At 55.2% G+C, this 17,318-nt stretch overlaps 1 protein-coding gene across 4 annotated transcripts in view; it reads right to left on the bottom strand.

Annotated features, from left to right (window-relative positions):
• LOC140396095 (protein-methionine sulfoxide oxidase mical3a-like) overlaps nucleotides 1-17,318 on the bottom strand; it is a 1,213,674-nt gene that overhangs the window by 885,297 nt on the left and 311,059 nt on the right. For all 4 annotated transcript variants that reach the window (XM_072484207.1, XM_072484206.1, XM_072484208.1 and 1 more), the window contains one exon: nucleotides 15,023-15,280. In XM_072484207.1, coding sequence (XP_072340308.1) covers nucleotides 15,023-15,280 — 258 coding nt within the window. The remainder of the gene's footprint in view (nucleotides 1-15,022; nucleotides 15,281-17,318) is intronic.

Raw genomic sequence — 17,318 nt, forward strand, 5'->3', positions numbered from 1 at the left:
GAGACAAAGGGTGCGAGACAGAGAGTGCGAGGCAGAGGGAGCGAGGCAGAGGGAGCGAGGCAGAGGGTGCGAGACAGAGAGTGCGAGACAGAGAGTGCGAGACAGAGGGTGCGAGACAGAGGGTGCGAGACAGAGGGTGCGAGACAGAGGGTGCGAGACAGAGAGTGCGAGACAGAGGGTGCGAGACAGAGGGTGCGAGACAGAGAGTGCGAGACAGAGGGTGCGAGACAGAGGGTGCGAGACAGGGAGTGTGAGACAGAGGGTGCGAGACAGAGAGTGCGAGACAGAGAGTTGTAGACAGAGGGTGCGAGACAGGGAGTGCGAGACAGAGGGTGCGAGACAGAGGGTGCGAGACAGAGGGTGCGAGACAGAGAGTGCGAGACAGAGAGTGCGAGACAGAGGGTGCGAGACAGAGGGTGCGAGACAGAGGGTGCGACACAGAGAGTGCGAGACAGAGTGCGAGGCAGAGGGTGCGAGACAGAGGGTGCGAGACAGAGGGTGCGAGACAGAGAGTGCGAGACAGAGGGTGCGAGACAGAGGGTGCGAGACAGAGGGTGCGAGACAGAGGGTGCGAGACAGAGAGTGCGAGACAAAGGGTGCGAGACAGAGAGTGCGAGGCAGAGGGAGCGAGACAGAGGGTGCGAGACAGAGAGTGCGAGACAGAGAGTGCGAGACAGAGGGTGCGAGACAGAGGGTGCGAGACAGAGGGTGCGAGACAGAGAGTGCGAGACAGAGGGTGCGAGACAGAGAGTGCGAGACAGAGGGTGCGAGACAGAGAGTGCGAGACAGAGAGTGCGAGACAGAGGGTGCGAGACAGAGAGTGCGAGAGAGAGAGTGCGAGACAAAGGGTGCGAGACAGAGAGTGCGAGACAGAGAGTGCGAGACAGAGAGTGCGAGACAGAGAGTGCGAGACAGGGACAGGGGAGCGAGACAGAGAGTGCGAGACAGAGGGTGCGAGACTATGAGTTGGAGACAGAGAGTGCGAGACAGAGGGTGCGAGACTATGAGTGCGAGACAGAGGGTGCGAGACAGACGGTGCGAGACTATGAGTGCGAGACAGAGGGTGCGAGACAGAGGGTGCGAGACAGAGGGTGCGAGACAGAGGGTGCAAGACAGAGGTTGCGAGACAGACGGTGCGAGACAGACGGTGCGAGACAGACGGTGCGAGACTATGAGTGCGAGACAGAGAGTGCGAGACAGAGGGTGCGAGACTGTGAGTGCGAGACAGAGGGTGCGAGACACACGGTGCGAGACTATGAGTGCGAGACAGAGAGTGCGAGAAAGAGAGTGCGAGAAAGAGAGTGCGAGAAAGAGAGTGCGAGACAGGGAGAGGGGAGCGAGACAGAGGGTGCAAGACAGAGAGTGCGAGACAGAGGGTGCGAGACAGGGAGAGGGGAGCGAGACAGAGAGTGCAAGACAGAGGGTGCAAGACAGAGAGTGCGAGACAGAGAGTGCGAGACAGAGAGTTGTAGACAGAGGGTGCGAGACAGAGGGTGCGAGACAGAGAGTGCGAGACAGAGAGTGCGAGACAGAGAGTGCGAGACAGAGGGTGCGAGACAGAGAGTTGTAGACAGAGAGTGCGAGACAGAGAGTGCGAGACAGAGGGTGCGAGACAGAGGGTGCGAGACAGAGGGTGCGAGACAGAGGGTGCGAGACTATGAGTGCGAGACAGAGAGTGCGAGACAGAGGGTGCGAGACTATGAGTGCGAGACAGAGGGTGCGAGACAGACGGTGCGAGACTATGAGTGCGAGACAGAGTGTGCGAGACAGAGAGTGCGAGACAGGGAGAGGGGAGCGAGACAGAGGGTGCAAGACAGAGAGTGCGAGACAGAGGGTGCGAGACAGGGAGAGGGGAGCGAGACAGAGAGTGCAAAACAGAGGGTGCGAGACAGAGAGTGCGAGACAGAGAGTGCGAGACAGAGAGTGCGAGACAGAGGGTGCGAGACAGAGAGTTGTAGACAGAGAGTGCGAGACAGAGAGTGCGAGACAGAGGGTGCGAGACAGAGAGTGCGAGACAGAGGGTGCGAGACAGAGGGTGCGAGACTATGAGTGCGAGACAGAGAGTGCGAGACAGAGAGTGCGAGACAGAGAGTGCGAGACAGAGGGTGCGAGACTATGAGTGCGAGACAGAGGGTGCGAGACAGACGGGGCGAGACTATGAGTGCGAGACAGAGTGTGCGAGACAGAGAGTGCGAGACAGGGAGAGGGGAGCGAGACAGAGGGTGCAAGACAGAGAGTGCGAGACAGAGGGTGCGAGACAGGGAGAGGGGAGCGAGACAGAGAGTGCAAAACAGAGGGTGCGAGACAGAGAGTGCGAGACAGAGAGTGCGAGACAGAGAGTTGTAGGCAGAGGGTGCGAGACAGAGGGTGCGAGACAGAGAGTGCGAGACAGAGAGTGCGAGACAGAGGGTGCGAGACAGAGGGTGCGAGACAGAGAGTTGTAGACAGAGAGTGCGAGACAGAGAGTGCGAGACAGAGGGTGCGAGACAGAGGGTGCGAGACAGAGAGTTGTAGACAGAGAGTGCGAGACAGAGGGTGTGAGACAGAGAGTGCGAGACAGAGGGGGCGAGACAGAGGGTGCGAGACAGAGAGTGTGAGACAGAGGGTGCGAGACAGAGGGTGCGAGACAGAGAGTGCGAGACAGAGGGTGCGAGACAGAGGGTGCGAGACAGAGGGTGCGAGACAGAGAGTGCGAGACAGAGGGTGCGAGACAGAGGGTGCGAGACAGAGAGTTGTAGACAGAGGGTGCGAGACAGAGAGTGCGAGACAGAGAGTGCGAGTCAGAGAGTGCGAGACAGAGAGAGGGGAGCGAGACAGAGAGTGCGAGACAGAGAGTGCGAGACAGAGAGTGCGAGACAGAGAGTGCGAGACAGAGGGTGCGAGACTATGAGTGCGAGACAGAGGGTGCGAGACAGAGGGTGCGAGACAGAGGGTGCGAGACAGAGAGTTGTAGACAGAGAGTGCGAGACAGAGAGTGCGAGACAGAGGGTGCGAGACAGAGGGTGCGAGACAGAGGGTGCGAGACAGAGGGTGCGAGACTATGAGTGCGAGACAGAGAGTGCGAGACAGAGAGTGCGAGACAGAGAGTGCGAGACAGAGGGTGCGAGACTATGAGTGCGAGACAGAGGGTGCGAGACAGACGGTGCGAGACTATGAGTGCGAGACAGAGAGTGCGAGACAGAGAGTGCGAGACAGGGAGAGGGGAGCGAGACAGAGGGTGCAAGACAGAGAGTGCGAGACAGAGGGTGCGAGACAGGGAGAGGGGAGCGAGACAGAGAGTGCAAGACAGAGGGTGCGAGACAGAGAGTGCGAGACAGAGAGTGCGAGACAGAGAGTTGTAGACAGAGGGTGCAAGACAGAGAGTGCGAGACAGAGGGTGCGAGACAGGGAGAGGGGAGCGAGACAGAGAGTGCGAGACAGAGGGTGCGAGACAGAGAGTGCGAGACAGAGAGTGCGAGACAGAGAGTGCGAGACAGAGGGTGCGAGACAGAGAGTTGTAGACAGAGAGTGCGAGACAGAGAGTGCGAGACAGAGGGTGCGAGACAGAGGGTGCGAGACAGAGGGTGCGAGACAGAGGGTGCGAGACAGAGGGTGCGAGACTATGAGTGCGAGACAGAGAGTGCGAGACAGAGAGTGCGAGACAGAGGGTGCGAGACTATGAGTGCGAGACAGAGGGTGCGAGACAGACGGGGCGAGACTATGAGTGCGAGACAGAGTGTGCGAGACAGAGAGTGCGAGACAGGGAGAGGGGAGCGAGACAGAGGGTGCAAGACAGAGAGTGCGAGACAGAGGGTGCGAGACAGGGAGAGGGGAGCGAGACAGAGAGTGCAAAACAGAGGGTGCGAGACAGAGAGTGCGAGACAGAGAGTGCGAGACAGAGAGTTGTAGGCAGAGGGTGCGAGACAGAGGGTGCGAGACAGAGAGTGCGAGACAGAGAGTGCGAGACAGAGGGTGCGAGACAGAGGGTGCGAGACAGAGAGTTGTAGACAGAGAGTGCGAGACAGAGAGTGCGAGACAGAGGGTGCGAGACAGAGGGTGCGAGACAGAGGGTGCGAGACAGAGAGTTGTAGACAGAGAGTGCGAGACAGAGGGTGCGAGACAGAGAGTGCGAGACAGAGGGGGCGAGACAGAGGGTGCGAGACAGAGAGTGTGAGACAGAGGGTGCGAGACAGAGGGTGCGAGACAGAGAGTGCGAGACAGAGGGTGCGAGACAGAGGGTGCGAGACAGAGGGTGCGAGACAGAGAGTGCGAGACAGAGGGTGCGAGACAGAGGGTGCGAGACAGAGGGTGCGAGACAGAGAGTTGTAGACAGAGGGTGCGAGACAGAGAGTGCGAGACAGAGAGTGCGAGTCAGAGAGTGCGAGACAGAGAGAGGGGAGCGAGACAGAGAGTGCGAGACAGAGAGTGCGAGACAGAGAGTGCGAGACAGAGAGTGCGAGACAGAGGGTGCGAGACTATGAGTGCGAGACAGAGGGTGCGAGACAGAGGGTGCGAGACAGAGGGTGCGAGACAGAGAGTTGTAGACAGAGAGTGCGAGACAGAGAGTGCGAGACAGAGGGTGCGAGACAGAGGGTGCGAGACAGAGGGTGCGAGACAGAGGGTGCGAGACTATGAGTGCGAGACAGAGAGTGCGAGACAGAGAGTGCGAGACAGAGAGTGCGAGACAGAGGGTGCGAGACTATGAGTGCGAGACAGAGGGTGCGAGACAGACGGTGCGAGACTATGAGTGCGAGACAGAGAGTGCGAGACAGAGAGTGCGAGACAGGGAGAGGGGAGCGAGACAGAGGGTGCAAGACAGAGAGTGCGAGACAGAGGGTGCGAGACAGGGAGAGGGGAGCGAGACAGAGAGTGCAAGACAGAGGGTGCGAGACAGAGAGTGCGAGACAGAGAGTGCGAGACAGAGAGTTGTAGACAGAGGGTGCGAGACAGAGGGTGCGAGACAGAGAGTGCGAGACAGAGAGTGCGAGACAGAGGGTGCGAGACAGAGAGTTGTAGACAGAGAGTGCGAGACAGAGAGTGCGAGACAGAGGGTGCGAGACAGAGGGTGCGAGACAGAGAGTTGTAGACAGAGAGTGCGAGACAGAGGGTGCGAGACAGAGAGTGCGAGACAGAGGGTGCGAGACAGAATGTGCGAGACAGAGAGTGCGAGACAGAGAGTGCGAGACAGAGGGTGCGAGACAGGGAGAGGGAGCGAGACAGAGAGTGCGAGACAGAGGGTGCTAGACTATGAGTTGGAGACAGAGAGTGCGAGACAGAGGGTGCGAGACTATGAGTGCGAGACAGAGGGTGCGAGACAGACGGTGCGAGACTATGATTGCGAGACAGAGGGTGCGAGACAGAGGGTGCGAGACAGAGGGTGCAAGACAGAAGTTGCAAGACAGACGGTGCGAGACAGACGGTGCGAGACAGACGGTGCGAGACTATGAGTGCGAGACAGAGAGTGCGAGACAGAGAGTGCGAGACAGAGGGTGCGAGACAGACGGTGCGAGACTATGAGTGCGAGACAGAGAGTGCGAGAAAGAGAGTGCGAGAAAGAGAGTGCGAGACAGGGAGAGGGGAGCGAGACAGAGGGTGCAAGACAGAGAGTGCGAGACAGAGGGTGCGAGACAGGGAGAGGGGAGCGAGACAGAGAGTGCAAGACAGAGGGTGCAAGACAGAGAGTGCGAGACAGAGAGTGCGAGACAGAGAGTTGTAGACAGAGGGTGCGAGACAGATGGTGCGAGACAGAGAGTGCGAGACAGAGAGTGCGAGACAGAGAGTGCGAGACAGAGAGTGCGAGACAGAGGGTGCGAGACAGAGAGTTGTAGACAGAGAGTGCGAGACAGAGGGTGCGAGACAGAGGGTGCGAGACAGAGGGTGCGAGACAGAGGGTGCGAGACAGAGGGTGCGAGACAGCGGGTGCGAGACTATGAGTGCGAGACAGAGAGTGAGAGACAGAGGGTGCGAGACTATGAGTGCGAGACAGAGGGTGCGAGACAGACGGTGCGAGACTATGAGTGCGAGACAGAGAGTGCGAGACAGAGAGTGCGAGACAGAGAGTGCGAGACAGGGAGAGGGGAGCGAGACAGAGGGTGCAAGACAGAGAGTGCGAGACAGAGGGTGCGAGACAGGGAGAGGGGAGCGAGACAGAGAGTGCAAGACAGAGGGTGCGAGACAGAGAGTGCGAGACAGAGAGTGCGAGACAGAGGGTGCGAGACTATGAGTGCGAGACAGAGGGTGCGAGACAGAGGGTGCGAGACAGAGAGTGCGAGACAGAGAGTGCGAGACAGAGGGTGCGAGACAGGGAGAGGGGAGCGAGACAGAGAGTGCGAGACAGAGGGTGCTAGACTATGAGTTGGAGACAGAGAGTGCGAGACAGAGGGTGCGAGACTATGAGTGCGAGACAGAGGGTGCGAGACAGACGGTGCGAGACAGACGGTGCAAGACTATGAGTGCGAGACAGAGAGTGCGAGACAGAGGGTGCGAGACAGACGGTGCGAGACTATGAGTGCGAGACAGAGCGTGCGAGAAAGAGAGTGCGAGTCAGAGAGTGCGAGACAGAGAGAGGGGAGCGAGACAGAGAGTGCGAGACAGAGAGTGCGAGACAGAGAGTGCGAGACAGAGGGTGCGAGACTATGAGTGCGAGACAGAGGGTGCGAGACAGAGGGTGCGAGACAGAGAGTGTGAGACAGAAAGTGCGAGACAGAGGGTGCGAGACAGGGAGAGGGGAGCGAGACAGAGAGTGCGAGACAGAGGGTGCTAGACTATGAGTTGGAGACAGAGAGTGCGAGACAGAGGGTGCAAGACTATGAGTGCGAGACAGAGGGTGCGAGACAGACGGTGCGAGACTATGATTGCGAGACAGAGGGTGCGAGACAGAGGGTGCGAGACAGAGGGTGCGAGACAGAGGTTGCGAGACAGACGGTGCGAGACAGACGGTGCGAGACAGACGGTGCGAGACTATGAGTGCGAGACAGAGAGTGCGAGACAGAGGGTGCGAGACAGACGGTGCGAGACTATGAGTGCGAGACAGAGAGTGCGAGAAAGAGAGTGCGAGAAAGAGAGTGCGAGACAGGGAGAGGGGAGCGAGACAGAGGGTGCAAGACAGAGAGTGCGAGACAGAGGGTGCGAGACAGGGAGAGGGGAGCGAGACAGAGAGTGCAAGACAGAGGGTGCAAGACAGAGAGTGCGAGACAGAGAGTGCGAGACAGAGAGTTGTAGACAGAGGGTGCGAGACAGAGGGTGCGAGACAGAGAGTGCGAGACAGAGAGTGCGAGACAGAGAGTGCGAGACAGAGAGTTGTAGACAGAGAGTGCGAGACAGAGGGTGCGAGACAGAGGGTGCGAGACAGAGGGTGCGAGACAGAGGGTGCGAGACAGAGGGTGCGAGACTATGAGTGCGAGACAGAGAGTGCGAGACAGAGGGTGCGAGACTATGAGTGCGAGACAGAGGGTGCGAGACAGAGGGTGCGAGACAGAGAGTGTGAGACAGAGAGTGCGAGACAGAGGGTGCGAGACAGGGAGAGGGGAGCGAGACAGAGAGTGCGAGACAGAGGGTGCTAGACTATGAGTTGGAGACAGAGAGTGCGAGACAGAGGGTGCAAGACTATGAGTGCGAGACAGAGGGTGCGAGACAGACGGTGCGAGACTATGATTGCGAGACAGAGGGTGCGAGACAGAGGGTGCGAGACAGAGGGTGCAAGACAGAGGTTGCGAGACAGACGGTGCGAGACTATGAGTGCGAGACAGAGAGTGCGAGACAGAGGGTGCGAGACAGACGGTGCGAGACTATGAGTGCGAGACAGAGAGTGCGAGAAAGAGAGTGCGAGACAGGGAGAGGGGAGCGAGACAGAGGGTGCAAGACAGAGAGTGCGAGACAGAGGGTGCGAGACAGGGAGAGGGGAGCGAGACAGAGAGTGCAAGACAGAGGGTGCAAGACAGAGAGTGCGAGACAGAGAGTGCGAGACAGAGAGTTGTAGACAGAGGGTGCGAGACAGAGGGTGCGAGACAGAGAGTGCGAGACAGAGAGTGCGAGACAGAGAGTGCGAGACAGAGAGTTGTAGACAGAGAGTGCGAGACAGAGGGTGCGAGACAGAGGGTGCGAGACAGAGGGTGCGAGACAGAGGGTGCGAGACAGAGGGTGCGAGACTATGAGTGCGAGACAGAGAGTGCGAGACAGAGGGTGCGAGACTATGAGTGCGAGACAGAGGGTGCGAGACAGACGGTGCGAGACTATGAGTGCGAGACAGAGAGTGCGAGACAGAGAGTGCGAGACAGGGAGAGGGGAGCGAGACAGAGGGTGCAAGACAGAGAGTGCGAGACAGAGGGTGCGAGACAGGGAGAGGGGAGCGAGACAGAGAGTGCAAGACAGAGGGTGCGAGACAGAGAGTGCGAGACAGAGAGTGCGAGACAGAGGGTGCGAGACTATGAGTGCGAGACAGAGGGTGCGAGACAGAGGGTGCGAGACAGAGAGTGCGAGACAGAGGGTGCTAGACTATGAGTTGGAGACAGAGAGTGCGAGACAGAAGGTGCGAGACTATGAGTGCGAGACAGAGGGTGCGAGACAGACGGTGCGAGACTATGATTGCGAGACAGAGGGTGCGAGACAGAGGGTGCGAGACAGAGGGTGCAAGACAGAGGTTGCGAGACAGACGGTGCGAGACAGACGGTGCGAGACAGACGGTGCGAGACTATGAGTGCGAGACAGAGAGTGCGAGACAGAGGGTGCGAGACAGACGGTGCGAGACTATGAGTGCGAGACAGAGAGTGCGAGAAAGAGAGTGCGAGAAAGAGAGTGCGAGACAGGGAGAGGGGAGCGAGACAGAGGGTGCAAGACAGAGAGTGCGAGACAGAGGGTGCGAGACAGAGAGTGCGAGACAGAGAGTGCGAGACAGAGAGTGCGAGACAGAGAGTTGTAGACAGAGGGTGCGAGACAGAGAGTGCGAGACAGAGGGTGCGAGACAGAGAGTTGTAGACAGAGAGTGCGAGACGGAGGGTGCGAGACAGAGGGTGCGAGACAGAGGGTGCGAGACAGAGGGTGCGAGACAGAGGGTGCGAGACAGAGGGTGCGAGACACAGCGTGCGAGACAGAGGGTGCGAGACAGAGAGTGTGAGACAGAGAGAGCGAGACAAGGAGAGGGGAGCGAGACAGAGACAGAGGGTGCGAGACAGAGGGTGCGAGACAGAGGGTGCAAGACAGGGAGAGGGGAGCGAGACAGAGGGTGCGAGACAGGGAGAGGGGAGCGAGACAGAGAGTGCGAGACAGAGGGTGCAAGACAGAGGGTGCGAGACAGAGAGTTGTAGACAGAGAGTGCGAGACAGAGAGTGCGAGACAGAGGGTGCGAGACAGAGAGTGCGAGACAGAGGGTGCGAGACAGAGAGTGCGAGACAGAGGGTGCGAGACAGAGGGTGCGAGACAGAGGGTGCGAGACAGAGGGTGCGAGACAGAGAGTTGTAGACAGAGAGTTGTAGACAGAGGGTGCGAGACAGAGGGTGCGAGACAGAGGGTGCGAGACAGAGTGTTGTAGACAGAGGGTGCGAGACAGAGGGTGCGAGACAGAGGGTGCGAGACAGAGGGTGCGAGACAGAGGGTGCGAGACAGAGAGTGCGAGACAGAGTGTTGTAGACAGAGGGTGCGAGACAGAGGGTGCGAGACAGAGGGTGCGAGACAGAGGGTGCGAGACAGGGAGAGGGGTGCGAGACAGAGGGTGCAAGACAGAGGGTGCGAGACAGAGGGTGCGAGACAGAGGGTGCGAGACAGAGAGTGCGAGACAGAGGGTGCGAGACAGAGAGTGCGAGACAGAGAGTGCGAGACAGAGAGTGCGAGACAGAGACTGCGAGACAGAGAGTGCGAGACAGAGAGTGCGAGACAGAGGGTGCGAGACAGAGAGTGCGAGACAGAGAGTGTGAGACAGAGGGTGCGAGGCAGATGGTGCGAGACAGAGAGTGCGAGACAGAGAGTGCGAGACAGAGGGTGCGAGACAGAGGGTGCGAGACAGAGGGTGCGAGACAGAGGATGCGAGACAGACTGTGCGAGACAGAGAGTGCGAGACAGAGAGTGCGAGACAGAGCGTGCGAGACAGAGAGAGGGGAGCGAGACAGAGGGTGCGAGACAGAGGGTGCGAGACAGAGAGTGCGAGACAGAGAGTGCGAGACAGAGGGTGCGAGACAGGGAGAGGGGAGCGAGACAGAGACATAGAGAGAGAGAGAGAGAGACGGAGAGAGAGACAAACAAGGAGAAAGAGAGAGACCAGAGAGAGGGGACAGTGAGAGAGCCAGAGAGAGAGAGACAGACAAAGATAGAGAGGAGTGAGACAGAGAGAAAGAATAGGGAGACAAAGACGAAGAAAAACAGACCAGAGAGTCAGTGACAGAGAGCCAGAGAGCAAGAGAGAGAGACAGAGAAAGAGAAGAGCGATACAGAGAAAGTGAGAGACAGAAAGAGAGACAGAAAAAGTGAGAGATAGAGAGTGTGAGAGGTGAGAGACACAGAGAGAGAGACACACAGAGTGAGAGAGAGTGAGAGATAGAGAGAGAGACAGAGAGAGAGAGACAGAGAGAGAGAGAGGCAGAGAGAGGCAGAGAGAGCGAGAGACGGAGCGAGAGACGGAGAGAGACGGAGCGAGAGACAGAGCGAGAGACGGAGAGAGCGAGAGACAGAGAGAGTGAGAGGCAGAGAGAGTGAGAGACAGAGAATGAGAGACAGAGAGAGAGAGTGAGAGACAGAGAGAAAATGACAGACACAGGGAGACACAAGGAAAGCCACAGGGAGAGCCACAGAGGGATAGACGGAGTGAGAGACAGAGAGAGAGACACACACAGAAACAGAGAAAGTCAGAGAGACAGAGAGAGAGAAAGAGAGAGAGAGCCCTCGTGACAGGCGAGTCTGAAGCAACAGCACAATTAACTGCCCCATCAAACAGCAATACCCCACACAATAACCCCTCACCACAGAAACACCCCCCCCCCCCCCCCCCCCCCCCACGCGCCACACACAAAACCCTTCTCCCCCCCACCCTCCTTCCAGGATCAGTAATCAGTGCCCGTGATGCAGCTCTTCCCCCACCCCCGGATCCCCAATTGCAGGGCTCTGATCGCATCTCTCCCTGGCCATGACCATCCCTGTCTCTGTTCTCCCCGCCTCTCCGTAACTTTCCAAAGTATCTGAACTCCTCAAATTCAGCTCCACCTCTGGAATATCTTTCAATACTATCCCTGACTCATTCTCACGTGACACCCTTAATATGATCGTTAAAGGGGCGGCACGCGGTGCAGTGGTTAGCACTGGGACTGCGGCGCTGAGGACCCGGGTTCGAATCCTGGCCCTGGGTCACTGTCCGTGTGGAGTTTGCACATTATCTCCGTGTCTGCGTGGGTTTCACCCCCACAACCCAAAGATGTGCAGGTTAGGTGGATTGGCCACGCTAAATTGCCCCTTAATTGGAAAATAAATAATTGGGTACCCTAAATTTAAAACAAATATATGATGGTTAAAACATAATGGCTGGGATTCTCCGCCGGCGGGATGCTCCGTTGTGCCGGCACCCGGGGGTTTCCCGATGGCGAGGGGCTGCCCCACAATGGGAAACCCCATTGACCGGCCAGCGGAACGGAGAATCCCGCCGGCCGATTGGGGCAGAAATGTGGCGGGGCGGGGCGGAGAATCCCGGCCACCCTCTTTGACAAAACCTTTGGTCATTTGTGATCGGAGACAAGCTTACACAGCTCAGTGTCACACTTTGCTTCTTACTTCTGCTTCAGAGTATTTTGGGGCATTTTACCATGTTAAAGGCAATAGATAAGTCTGTTAGGGTTATTGTTTTATTTATCCCTTGTTGCATTGGGAGTGTAGAGGGAGCTTTACTCTGTATTTAACCCCGTGCTATACCTGTCCTGGGAGTGTTTGATGGGGTCAGTGTAGAGGGAGCTTTACTCTGTATCTAACCCCGTGCTGTACCTGTCCTGGGAGTGTTTGATGGGGACAGTGTAGAGGGAGCTTTACTCTGTATCTAACCCCGTGCTGTACCTGTCCTGGGAGTGTTTGATGGGGACAGTGCAGAGGGAGCTTTACTCTGTATCTAACCCCGTGCTGTACCTGTCCTGGGAGTGTTTGATGGGGACAGTGTAGAGGGAGCTTTACTCTGTATCTAACCCCGTGCTGTACCTGTCCTGGGAGTGTTTGATGGGGACAGTGTAGAGGGAGCTTTACTCTGTATCTAACCCCGTGCTGTACCTGTCCTGGGAGTGTTTGATGGGGACAGTGCAGAGGGAGCTTTACTCTGTATCTAACCCACTGCTGTACCTGTCCTGGGAGTGTTTGATGGGGACAGTGCAGAGGGAGCTTTACTCTGTATCTAACCCCGTGCTGTACCAGTCCTGGGAGTGTTTGATGGGGACAGTGTAGAGGGAGCTTTACTCTGTATCTAACCCCGTGCTGTACCTGTCCTGGGAGTGTTTGATGGGGACAGTATCGAGGGAGCTTTACTCTGTATCTAACCCCGTGCTGTACCTGTCCTGGGAGTGTTTGATGGGGACAGTGTAGAGGGAGCTTTACTCTGTATCTAACCCCGTGCTGTACCTGTCCTGGGAGTGTTTGATGGGGACAGTATCGAGGGAGCTTTACTCTGTATCTAACCCCGTGTTGTACCTGTCCTTGGAGTGTTTGATGGGGACAGTGCAGAGGGAGCTTTACTCTGTATCTAACCCCGTGCTGTACCTGTCGAGGGAGTATTTGATGGGGACAGTGCAGAGGGAGCTTTACTCTGTATCTAACCCCGTGCTGTACCTGTCCTGGGAGTGTTTGATGGGGACAGTGTAGAGGGAGCTTTACTCTGTATCTAACCCCGTGCTGTACCTGTCGAGGGAGTGTTTGATGGGGACAGTGTAGAGGGAGCTTTACTCTGTATCTAACCCCGTGCTGTACCTGTCCTGGGAGTGTTTGATGGGGACAGTGCAGAGGGAGCTTTACTTTGTTCGAACCCTGTGCTGCACCTATCTTGGGCGCGTTTGATGCGAAACATTGATTGAAATCCCAGGATTCAGGGGTCATAGAATCCCTTCAGTGTGGAAGAAGGCCATTCAGCCCACTGAGCTTGTACCTTTTGAAACAGCACCCTACCTTGGCCCAATCTCCCGCCCTGTCCCCATACCTCTACCCAACCTTTGGACATTTAGGTGTCGGAACTGAACCTGGGTCCTTGGCGTTGTGAGGCAGCAGTGCTAACCACCGAGCTGCGCCACTTCTGTCCTTTTACAGCTGGCAATCCTGTGATGAAACAGCATGTGAACCAATATTGTTGTTATTCACAGTTTGGCAATCTAGATTCCAGCATAAGATCCAGTGGCCTAATGATTCATCAGGGAATCCAGGAGTATATTGGTCTTGTAACAATTCCATATGATCCAGTGAGTAATTGATTTACTGAGGGAATATAATGATCTCATTGGCAGCCAATGAAGCAGTGAAACTAATGGCCCATGGCTAATGACTCACGGGACAGGATCTAGTGATCAATTGGCTCACATTAGGGAATCTGCATTTCTATTAAACCATAACATCGCATCCAGTGAATTATCAATTTGGGGCATGTAATCCTGTGATTCACAACATGTGATCAGTGATTCTTTAATCCAGTGTAGGGTATCCATAGACCCACTGGCAGAACAGAGGAACCACTAATCTGCCCACCCAGCACAGGATCAATGGCCTGCTGACTTGGAGCAGGAGAACTAGTTGTCACATAGAAAGGAATCCAGTTATTTATTGGCTCACAACATACGATCCAGTGACTGACTCAAGGCGTGTGATCCAGTGACTGATTCTTCAGACATCACCCTGTATATTTTTATAAAATACATAGAGATAACTTCATAGCTATCTCTCAAATTTAGAAACTCAGCAAAGAACTTGTAAAATGGCTGAATGGCAGCTTTGCAGAAACGTTGTTATCTCGGAAGGGGCACTAACACCAGCCTCCCTCCCCCCAGAGTGCAAACCTCAAATTCAAAGATACAAAGATCATCTGCATTTCATAACCCAGGGTGGCCAACCAGAGTGTGCTTGTCTGCTCGGAGAGCGGACCCCGCAACCTTCCTTCAGACATTTAACTGTCTCGAGAACCCAGGTGAGGGGTACGCATCTCTAGTCAAAGACAATATGGAGAGTTGGAAGTCCTGTGACATGAACATCTAGCTGGTAGAAACAGTCTTGCTGAACAGCAAACTCAATCTGTCGCTTCACCGTCCACCGACAGCAACATAGAAAAAAGCTCTGCCCCGGCTCCGTCTATTTCCACTGGATATTCTGTACCATTACCGACAAGGTTGATTCATCTATGTATGCCTTTCTCATTGGGTGAAGTCAACAGCACAGGAAAAGTGAATTATTCAGCATCGGTTTTCAACCCGCTGACTTCTGTTAAGGAATACCTCATTGGATGTGACTATGGACCCATGTGAAAAAATATTTCTTTTCTCGGTGGTCTCTGCACTGTAAACCTTTCTTTCCTCTAGCCCTCTTTTACTGCATCAATTTAGAAGGGGCAATGTTGCATCGCCCCTCTCCTGTTTGAAAGCAAATCAAAACCCCTTTCTGATAATGATGGGGGTGTGGGTTTATAGAATCATAGAATTTACAGTGCAGAAGGAGGCCATTTGGCCCATCGAGTCTGCACCGGCCCTTGCAAACAGCACCCCACTAAAGCCCAGGCCTCTACCCTATCCCCGCAAACCCACCCAACCTCTTGGACACTAAGGGGCAATTTATCACGCCCAATCCACCTAACCTGCACATTTTTGGACTGTGGGAGGAACCCGGAGCACCCGGAGGAAACCCACGCAGACACGGGCAGGATGTGCAGATTCCACACAGACAATCACCCGAGGCTGAAATTGAACCCGGGACACTGAAGCCTGTGAGGGAGCAGTGCTAACCACTCTGCCACCGTGCCAGCCCAATTATTAGTTCTATTATTACTGATGTTGAAAGTAAAGCCTTCCCGCACACATAACATTGTAATGAGTTGATTAAAGACCCATGCACTCACCTCTAATAGACTGTCCCCAACAAGGGAAACCAGGAGCTGCTTGCCACCCTCATCCCGGATCAGTGAGGCGTTCTCCGACGCATACATACAGGTGAAGTCAAACATGGCAACATCCGGCTGGCCGTAATGGTTCATGGCAAAGTCTAGGCGTGGCAGTTGATGATTGGTGGAGAAACTGGCCGCTTCCGTCACATAGTTCAGAAGTGCTTCTTGATTCATATTATTCCGTGAAAGCAGCTTTTCAGTGGCAGAGAAATCCTGGTGTGGGGAGAACATAGAACATAGAACATAGAACAATACAGCGCAGTACTGGCCCTTCGGCCCACGATGTTGCACCGAAACAAAAGCCATCTCAACTACACTATACCATTATCATCCATATGTTTATCCAATAAACTTTTAAATGCCCTCAATGTTGGCGAGTTCACTACTGTAGCAGGTAGGGCATTCCACGGCCTCACCACTCTTTGGGTAAAGAACCTACCTCTGACCTCTGTCCTATATCTATTACCCCTCAGTTTAAAGCTATGTCCCCTCATGCCAGCCATTTCCATCCGCGGGAGAAGGCTCTCACTGTCCACCCTATCTAACCCCCTAATCATTTTGTATGCCTCTATTAAGTCTCCTCTTAACCTTCTTCTCTCCAACGAAAACAACCTCAAGTCCAACAGCCTTTCCTCATAAGATGTTCCCTCCATACCAGGCAACATCCTGGTAAATCTCCTCTGCACCCGCTCCAAAGAAGAGACAGACATGCAGGATGGACAATCAAACCCATGAGCGTGTGTATATTTGTGAGAGGGAGAATGCAGAGAGTGCGGAACGTGTGTATATGAGTGAGAGGGAGAATGCAGAGAGTGCTGAGTGTGTGTATATGAGTGAGAGGGAGATGGCAGAGAGTACGGAGCGTGTGTATATGAGTGAGAGGGAGAATGCAGAGAGTGCTGAGCGTGTGTATATGAGTGAGAGGGAGAATGCAGAGAGTGCTGAGTGTGTGTTTATGAGTGAGAGGGAGAATGCAGAGAGTGCTGAGCGTGTGTATATTTGTGAGAGGGAGAATGCAGAGAGTGCGGAGCGTGTGTATCTGAGTGAGAGGGAGAATGCAGAGTGCTGAGCGTGTGTATCTAAGTGAGAGGGAGAATGCAGAGAGTGCTGAGTGTGTGTATATGAGTGAGAGGGAGAATGCAGAAAGTGCGGAGCGTGTGTATATGAGTGAGAGGGAGAATGCAGTGAGTGCTGAGCGTGTGTATATGAGTGAGAGGGAGAATGCAGAGAGTGCGGAGCGTGTGTATATGAGTGAGAGTGAGAATGCAGAAAGTGCGGAGCGTGTGTATATGAGTGAGAGGGAGAATGCAGAGAGTGCCGAGCCTGTGTATATGAGTGAGAGGGAGAATGCAGAGAGTGCCGAGCGTGTGTATATGAGCGAGAGGGAGAATGCAGAGAGTGCAGAGCGTGTGTGTATGAGCGAGAGGGAGAATGCAGAGTGCTGAGCGTGTGTATATGAGTGAGAGGGAGAATGCAGAGAGTGCTGAGCGTGTGTATATGAGTGAGAGGGAGAATGCAGTGAGTGCTGAGCAGTGTATATGAGTGAGAGGGAGAATGCAGAGTGCTGAGCGTGTGTATATGAGTGAGAGGGAGAATGCAGAGAGTGCTGAGTGTGTGTATATGAGTGAGAGGGAGAATGCAGAGTGCTGAGTGTGTGTATATGAGTGAGAAGGAGAATGCAGAGAGTGCTGAGTGTGTATATATGAGTGAGCGTGAGAATGCAGAGTGCTGAGTGTGTGTATATGCGTGAGAGGGAGAATGCAGAGAGTGCTGAGTGTGTGTATATGAGTGAGAAGGAGAATGCAGAGTGCTGAGCATGTGTATATGAGTGAGAGGGAGAATGCAGAGTGCTGAGCGTGTGTATATGAGTGAGAGGGAGAATGCAGAGAGTGCCGAGCCTGTGTATATGAGTGAGAGGGAGAATGCAGAGAGTGCTGAGCGTGTGTATATTTGTGAGAGGGAGAATGCAGAGAGTGCTGAGCATGTGTATATGAGTGAGAGGGAGAATGCAGAGAGTGCTGAGCGTGTGTATATGAGCGAGATGGAGAATGCAGAGAGTGCTGAGCGTGTGTATATTTCTGAGAGGGAGAATGCAGAAAGTGCGGAGCGTGTGTATATGAGTGAGAGGGAGAATGCAGAGTGCTGAGCGTGTGTATATGCGTGAGAGGGAGAATGCAGAGAGTGCTGAGCGTGTGTACATGAGTGGGAGGGAGAATGCAGAATGCTGAGCGTGGGTATATGAGTGAGAGGG

This window comes from Scyliorhinus torazame, chromosome 19, assembly GCF_047496885.1.
Source record: "Scyliorhinus torazame isolate Kashiwa2021f chromosome 19, sScyTor2.1, whole genome shotgun sequence".
NCBI classification, from domain to species: Eukaryota; Metazoa; Chordata; class Chondrichthyes; order Carcharhiniformes; family Scyliorhinidae; genus Scyliorhinus; species Scyliorhinus torazame.